General features: G+C 48.9%; 1 protein-coding gene across 2 annotated transcripts in view; it reads left to right on the top strand.

The window, feature by feature from the left end:
* Pmvk (phosphomevalonate kinase) overlaps positions 1-7,836 on the top strand; it is an 18,477-nt gene extending 10,641 nt beyond the window's left edge. For both annotated transcript variants that reach the window (XM_005411529.2, XM_013508335.1), the window contains exons 3-5: positions 3,950-4,102; positions 6,603-6,732; positions 7,310-7,836. In XM_005411529.2, coding sequence (XP_005411586.1) covers positions 3,950-4,102; positions 6,603-6,732; positions 7,310-7,446 — 420 coding nt within the window. In that variant the 3' untranslated portion in view covers positions 7,447-7,836. The remainder of the gene's footprint in view (positions 1-3,949; positions 4,103-6,602; positions 6,733-7,309) is intronic.
* The last annotated feature ends 511 nt before the right edge of the window (positions 7,837-8,347 follow it).

The following is an 8,347-nucleotide window of genomic DNA, read 5'->3' as shown; positions in this document are numbered from 1 at the left end:
TTTTTGGTTTTTCTCCGGTACCGGGAACCGAACTCACGACCTTGCGCTTGCCAGGCAGGCGCTTTTGCTGCTGAGCTAAATCCCCAGCCCCAGCAAATGCTCATTTTCTACAGACTCAACTTAAAGGTTCTTAATTGTTGTATAGGAGGGAAAGGTTGAGACAGTTTGGAGTTCCTCCCTGTTTTTTTTTTTTTTTTTTGGACCAGGAATTGAACACATGACCTCAGGCTTGCCAGGCAAGCACTGCCTCTCTCATCTTTAGCAGAAACATGCCTCCAAAACCAGAAAGTGCACAGTGATGGGAAAAGATCGGAAATAAGATTAGAAAAAGGTGGTCTTTTCTTCTCATGATCACAGTGAGTTTTTTTTTTTTTTTTTTTTTTTTTTCACAGTGAGTTATTGAGACAACTTGCCCATGAGTTGTCACTGTCAGCCTGGAAAGGTGAGAATAGGGAATCTCAAGAGCTAAGATGGCCTCCTCACCAGTGAAAGATCAGACTGGAAAGAAAATGGAGGTAGAACAGGCCCAACATTCTCCAAGAATGTAGAGTGGGATTGGGCCAGATTGTCCCAATGAAACTGCCCTTTAAGTCTTATGAACAGCTGACAGCCTATTGCTTTTTAACTGGCACATAGAGTCCTGTGATATATTGGTAGACATGTATATTTTCTAAATATAAACTAGATTTCATAAAAAGACCCATTTTACAGCATTTCACATCAAAGTCCACTAGGGGAGTTCTAACATTACTTTTCCCTAGCACTGTTGTCCAACAAGTCCAACAACCAGGCCAAGCAAGGAGCACCAATAAATTTAGCAACTAGTAAGACTAACACAGTGTATACAAAAGAGGAATACAAGCCCTTGCATACAAAAGTAAAATATCCCATTAAGAAACATCACAATCTTTCCATGTTCTCAACCTAAATTTATAATCATTTTAACGAAAACAATGCAAAAAAGACAAGGCATAAAATTTAAGGCATAAGCAATTGACAAACAAGGATGACAATTTTTGATTTCCTAAATGAGTCACAGCCAGAATCTATGAAATAAGAGCAAACTCTTACCTCCTCCCAATTCTCTCACTGGGCCCTCCAAATGATTTAAGACTTCCAAATGATATTAGGAACATACAACTCCCAAACTACTAGATGTTCAATATGCTGAATTTGTGCTTCCCAAAACCGAAGAATGAATTTTAAGGAACAACCGAGGTTAAGAGTAGGAAATTTTATTGAGGGAGAGACAGCTCCGTAGAAAGACAGGAGGGGGCCTGACTGGGCTGTCAACGAGCCCACTTTTTAAAGGAAATTTTTATAGCAAAATCATCAGGTGGATTATCAAAAACTGGGTTAAATAACCCTAAGTTATTGCAGGCTGATCAGGCCCGCAGTCTCCCAAGCGAGTAGACAGTGAAGGCTTAAATAAATGAGACAATGGAAATGATTTTAGGGCTCCAGGAAGGACTAACTCTCTTCTCTGAGTTTAGCCAAAGACTTCTCTGGGCAGCCTGTATTTATTTGGTTTTCAAACAAAGGAGGAGGATACTCAAGAAAACGCGTGAATCTCGTAGGACCTTGGGAGAATTTTCCCAAGTAGTAAATTGTGTCAGTCAGGAGAACTACCTTATCTTTAGGTTGGTATTTATTGTAGGAGTGTGGAGACTGCAGCTGCAGTCTCCTTGTGGTTAACTGGGGTTGGAACCAAACATCCTCAGCTGTGGCCTTATCTTGTCCTTTGAGGCATCACAGCTTCACTAGCCAATGCAGCTTCATCGGTGACCAGTGACCCATAGAGGTTTATTTACTATGAGTCAACTGCCCATCTTTAGACAAGGTGCCTAAGTTTTGGACAACTCCCAAGTAAACATGGAAGGCCAATTGGTTAATATTAAATCCTGCTCAGAGCCACTTCATAGCAGTCTCTGTCAGTGGATACAAAATCATGAGGTGGGTATAACGTGGGATAAAACTAGGATTACAGGTGTAGTGTAGGTGCTTTGGTAATGTTGATCTGATGGGGAAGCAAATCATGTAGCAAGTGCACATGGAAAGAACAAGGACCTTTTTTGGAAGAGCTGAGTCAGGAGGTCCTGGTCACCCACCTGGGTAACTGATTATATTAGACCAGGTGATACCAATTATATTGCTTATTATCAAAAACTGGGTTAAATAACACCCCTTGGTGAGGCATGTAAGCCTGGTCATTCTGTCTTTGTTTTGAGGCCTGGCCTTCACCTCTAGCCACATTTTTTTTTTTTTTTTTTGAGACAAGGTCTCGCTATGTAGTTCAGGCTAGATTTAAACTCACTAAGTAGTCCAGCTTGGCCTCAAACTGAGCCTGATCCTTCTGCCTCAACCTCTCGATTCCTGGGATTACAGGCGTGTGCAACTACACCTGGTTTAGCCACATTTTTTTTTTTTTTTTTTTGCACTGAGACTTGAAGTCAGGACCTTGTGCTTGCCAGGCAGGCACTTGTGCACTGAGCTATATCCCTGGTCCTAAATGAAAAATGTGGTTATTATTTCTTTTCTTTCTTTTTTTTTTTTTTTTTTTTTTTGTACCAGGAATCAAACTCAGGATCTTGCTTTTGCCAGGCAGGCACTTGTGCCACTGAGCTATATCCCTGGCTCCTCTTAGCCACATTTGTCATTCATTCTCCTCCTCTGTACTGACTTCCCTGGGGCCCTATCCCTGTCTGACTGTCTATAATCTTTTTACCTGACTTAGCTGTCTATATTAAACGGACGGTGAGATGTTTAGCGATTTCACAGTTTTAAGGCAGACTCTTTCCCAAGTAAAGTTGGATGGAGAAGTTTCCTGTATCCAGGAGACAGTGGTGGGACTGGTGAGGGCTGAACTCACTCATGTAGCCCAGACTGGCCTCAGATTCACAGTGATCCTCCTGTCTCAGCCAGGCATGCACCACCACACTTGGCCAGTAGTTGAGCATTTATCTAGCTTTTGTGAGACCCTGGCTTTGATCCTCAGCACCAAAAACAGAACCAGAAACTTCCTGACCTTTCCTTCCCTACCATCTCACTACCATTACCTGTCTGGCTCAGCAGGTCTGGAGTGGGCCGAATCTGGGGATTTGGGAAGTAGACTGGTGCTTGTAAAACCCTCTGCAGGTCCCACTGGGGAAGACTGAGTGCCTCCCCCTTTACCCTCTTTCCTCCTCTCCCAGCCCCCACCTCACCTTGGATCTGAGTCAGCAGATGGGATCAGGAATCTGAGGAGGGAGAAGATCTTGCTACAGCCAGTTAGTAGGGAGCCAGGAAGGGAACTGATGATGTTTTTCAGGCCCCTTTTGTCCTGGGACCCTCTGGACAGAGCTGGTAGCTTGGCAGCATCTCAGAAGCAGGGGTAGGTGGGGGAGGAATTTGGGAGCAGCTCCCAGGGGCCCAGAGCAGCCAGCTGCCCCCACCTGCAGCCTCGGGAGTGCTCAGTGACAGAGTGATGCTGCTTCAGCAGAGTGCTAGAAACTGGGGTGTGCAAGAGGGTGAGGGGGAAGGTGGGAGATGGTCAGGATTTGGGATGGAGGTAGACATTGCCAGAAGGGATAGTGGAGAATGTAGAATGCAGGGATTTTTTGTTTTGTTTTGTTTTTCAAATTTCCCACATAAATTGAAAGCTAAGCCTGCGCCCAGGGGATGAAAACCAATTTTGGGATTAGTTTAAGCCGAAGTAATTGGGAAGGTAAAACTTGCAAAAGAGAAAACCATAGCACATGTTTCAAAGACGGAGAAAGAATTTCTGGGTTATCCTGAGACCTTCCTTCCATCTTCGAAGGGTCGAAGGGCTGGGATTTCTTCATCTCTGGAGCTCTGACCTGGTGGAAAGCTCACTTGCTCTCTATCCCCATGCCGGCCTGGGGAGAGGGAGGCAGGGCTGATCGGTCTAGGCTAAGAGACTGGCCCTGTAGATGCAGTGTGCTTTGTGCAGGAGCATGGCCTGAACTTTGAGAGACTCCTGGATGCCAGCAGTTACAAAGAGGCCCATCGGAGTGACATGATCCGCTGGGGGGAGGAGAAGCGCCAGGCTGATCCAGGCTTCTTCTGCAGGAAGGTCGTGGAGGGCGTCTCCCAGCCGGTGTGGGTAAGAGGGCTCCGTGGAGCGTGAAGAAACCCTGGCTTTTCAGCCCTCTGCTGTACCCATCTGTGTCTCCACCATCTTCCTGAGTGATCGCAGTAGCGCCAGTGTTGGTCCCTCGCTTTAGCTCTTGCCCCTTGTGATCTGTTCATTACACAGCAGCCAGAGTGACCTTTCAAAAACACAAGGCCACTCATGTCACAGTTATGTTTGAGACACTTTGGTGGCTCCCCATGGTGCTCAGGAACAAAGTCAGTCTTTAACTTGGATGTCTCTAAAACAAACAAACAAAAAGGGCGTGGTGGTGCACGCCTATAATCCCAGCACTCGGGAGGCTGAGGCAGGAGAATCCTTGGGAGTTAGAGGCCAGCCTGAACTGCAGTGAGATCCTGTCTCAAAAAGGCAAAAAAAAACCCCAGAAATCCCACAAAAACTTGGATGTCTAGGGCCCCAGTGGTGGCAAACCTACAGCACACGTGCCGCAGCGGACAGTTTGTGTCACTGAAAGCTCTGAAAGGTTTGCCATCACTGGTTTAGGCCCTATATGGTCCAGCTCTTGCCACCTTCCAGCCTGCTTCTGGAGCTGCAGCTCCTTAGCCTTCTCTCTGTTTTTTAAATCAAATTCCTCTGGAATCAGGGCCTTGCTCTCCTACCCGCCTGCAGTGCCTTTTCTTGCCGTCTTTATCTGTCTTCACTGCTGTCCCTGACAGGTGCTCCCATCGCACCTACCCCTTTCTTTATGCATTCTGGCAGCAAATGCCAGTCTGCCTATGCCAAGCATGGTTCCAGGGCCTGGGGCTGCATTGGTGCGGAATGCAACGAAGTCTCCACCTTCCAGGAACTTAGGTTATACACGGGCATGGGGAAGATAGGCACAAAAGAAATACAGAGTATGTCAATGGAGATGGATGCTAATGAGCAAACTGAAACAGGCCTAGGGTATGAGATGGGCTGCTGAGGGCTGGATGTTTATTATGGTTGTCAGGGTGACCTCTTCACAGGACCACGGGCTCCCACCTGAAGGAAATGAGTGAGCTGAGTGGAGTAGGGAGCTGCTGAGTGTGTTTGAGCAAGAGCTGGAGGGCCAGCGGTGGCCTGTGGGAGTGAAGGTCAGATCCTACCAGGCCATGGAGGGTTTGGATTTACTCCGAATGACAGAGAGTCATCGGGGGTTTTGAACAGAGGAGCGATATTGTTTAAGAGTTAAACTGGGTGTGATGGTGCACACCTATAAACCCAGCATTCTGGGAGGCTAAGGCGGGAGGGTCACAAATTTGAGTCTAGCCTAGGAAACTTAGTGAGACCTTGTCTCAAAATAAAAAATAAGCTCTAGGGATGTGGCTCAGTGAGAAGATGCTGGGTTCAATCCCTAGCACTACAATAAGAAAAGATTTAAGAGGTGGGTGAGGGTGTAGTTAGGTGGCAGAACATATGCTCAGCCCTTGGTTTAGTCCCCAGCACCAGATAACAAATTATGAGAAAGAAACAGATCAAAAAAGCTATCCCCCTTGTAATCCCAGCACTCAGAAGGCTGAAGCAGGAGGATTGCTGTGAGTTTGAGGCCAGCCTGGGCCACAATGTGAGTTCAAGGCCAGCCTAAACTGGAGAGCAAGACCTTGTCTCAAAAAGACAAAAAAATAAAAAAGAAGAAAAAGCTTCCCCTGGCTGCTGGAGGGTAGGCAGAAGTAAGAGCAGCCGTAGAGGCCATCGAAGATCTGTACAACAGGTGAAATGACTGTGGCCAGGCAGAGTCGTGATGGGTGGAGGGAAGAAGTCAGTTCTGCACGTTGTTTGCAGACACATTGGACAGGAGTTGTGCTGTTGTTGGGTAGCTGTGGGGTGTGATGATTTCATTTTGAGCATCTGGGTACATACAGTTGTCAATTCTGAGACCAGGAAGGAATGGGAGGGACAGGATTAAAGAGCATATCACGACCTGTCTTGGCTGCGTGGAGGCCGAGACACTTGTCAGTCTGTGCTGTGGTCCCAGTGTAATTTGGGAAGCTGCTGTTTATTTATTTATTTATTTTTTGGAAGCTGCTGCTTAGCATCTGTCTGTCCCACCGCACTGTAAGCTCCTGGGGTGCAGGACAAGGTGCGTTGTACTCACCACTCTCTCCTCTGTGCCTACTTCAGTGGCAGCACTCAGTAGGTGCCTCATTTGCTGCTTTCCTTGGATGAATGCTCTGTCTGGCAGGTAGGTGGCACACAGTGGGAGTAGAGCTGTACCTCTGTTGTAGCTTCTGGTATTTATTTATTTAATTAATTTATTTAAATTTATTTTTTTGAGACAATGTCTCACTATATAGTTCAGTCTGGACTTATACTCCCTGTGTAGTCCAACCTGGTCTCAACTTCATGGTGATTCTCCGGCCTCAGCCTCTCAAAAATTGGGGTAATAGGGGTGCACCCCAATGCCAGATTTGCTCTGGCTTCTGTCGCCTTCTTTCCCCTCACCTGCAGTACCCTGTCCTGTTGGTTACCTGTCTGTGTCCCTCTCCGGCAGCTGGTGAGTGACACACGGAGGGTGTCTGATGTCCAATGGTTTCAAGAGACCTATGGTGCTGTGACACAGACGGTCCGCATTGTGGCCTCAGAGCAGATCCGACAGCAGCGCGGCTGGGTGTTTATGCCAGGTGAGGTGCCCGGAGCGTTCTTCCCCAAGGCTGGGGCACATGCACCCACCCCTGTGCTCAGGGTCTCCTGTCTGTTTCCTGGCAGGCCTAGGGGGAAGTAAATGAAGGGCACAGAGGGGAATCTGAAGCCCAGGGCTGAGGGGTGCCAGGCCCCCAGATTAGGGAGCAGGGTTGCAGAGGGTGTTTTGGAAGGTTAGGGTCTCCTGAGCCCCTGGCCTGGTCTGCCTGCCCAAGCTATCTTCTAAGGTGGTGGGCTTCTCTGGGGGGCTGGATGGGATGCACCCCATGCCCTTCCCCTCTGCTGTCCACCCTGGTGGGGGCCAATGGCGGTTGGACTGTGTTAGCGCTTCACATGTCAGCTGGCTTTGCTGTCATATCGTAGCCACCATTGCATGGATGCCACTGTTTCTATGCCCGTGGCCTATGAGGACACTGGTCCAGAGAGGTTAAGTCTCACTCCTGGGGCCACAGAGAGTGCGAGGAGGAGCTGGACTCCTGCACAAGGCCTCTGGGGAAGACGGGTCTCGGTGGGTTCATCTGGAGGGCTGGGCCTGACTTCACCATGTCTCTTTCACAGGAGTGGATGATGCTGAATCAGAGTGTGGCCTGGACAACATTGGGGACTTTGACTGGGTCATTGAGAACCATGGAGATGAGCAGCAGCTGGAGGAGCAGTTGGAGAACCTGCTGGCATTTATCCGCGCCAAACTCTGAGTCAGGCTCCAGGAGTGCGCAAGGGCTGCTGGGCCCGACTGAGGCTGCCCCTGCAGGTGCTGGGGTCCCAGTCCTCACCAACAAGGGGAGGCGCACAGAGCACTTCAGTGTAGATATCTGGGGCCCCGGGGACTGAAGGATGTCAGGCAAATCAGGAACCCTCCAGGGAGCCTGGCTTCTCTGTGGAAGGATCCCTCCATCTTCAGGAGAATGCTTAAAGGACAAAGGAGGTGAATTCGCTGTCCTCAAAGCAGGAGCATTACCACCTCCATGGGAGCCAGACCGCTGGCCTGTGGTGGCCTCACCCTCCTGTCTGGATGCACTCAGCCCCTTGTTCTGGGTGAGAACCGGGCTCCCTGTGTGCCCGATAATAAACCTCGTCGGAGCGCATGCTCAGGGCTGGATGTCTCTCATTTCCTTCACGACAACCCCGTTGTGGAGCTCAGAAGGGCCCTGGAGTGTCACGGTGGCCTTGGCCTCTGCTCCGCCGCGTATCTGGCAGGCAGGTGTCCCACAGAGGTTGACCTGTGCACCCCAGAGGTGGCAGGCCTGCTCGTGTCAGAAGTGGGACTGAGGGCTTTGCTCTCTGGGACAGCCCAGGAATAGCGGCTCAGTATTCTGTAGAAAGTGTCACCAGTGAGTGTCCTTTTTATTTATATGGCTTTTTATAATTTACAGATTCCTTCACAGGTACCTTGTGGAGCGGGCAAAGAAGAGTGTTTTCATGTGCATTTAGCAGATGCCAAGAACTCAGACAAGTGAAACAACTTGCCCAGGATCAGAGGGTTAATAAGTGTTAGTGCTCAGTGTGGAACGAGGCTTCCTGACGCCCGGCTGGCCCCTTCTGCCACCTCCTGCAGGGGTGGCACAAAGTCCATGGCTCCTTGCCACCTCTAGACCA

The sequence above is a fragment of the Chinchilla lanigera genome, unplaced genomic scaffold (genome assembly GCF_000276665.1).
Source record: "Chinchilla lanigera isolate Chin_1 unplaced genomic scaffold, ChiLan1.0 scaffold00144, whole genome shotgun sequence".
NCBI classification, from domain to species: Eukaryota; Metazoa; Chordata; class Mammalia; order Rodentia; family Chinchillidae; genus Chinchilla; species Chinchilla lanigera.
Note: the sequence above shows the minus strand (reverse complement) of the source record. Positions and strands in the feature narration are given on the sequence as shown.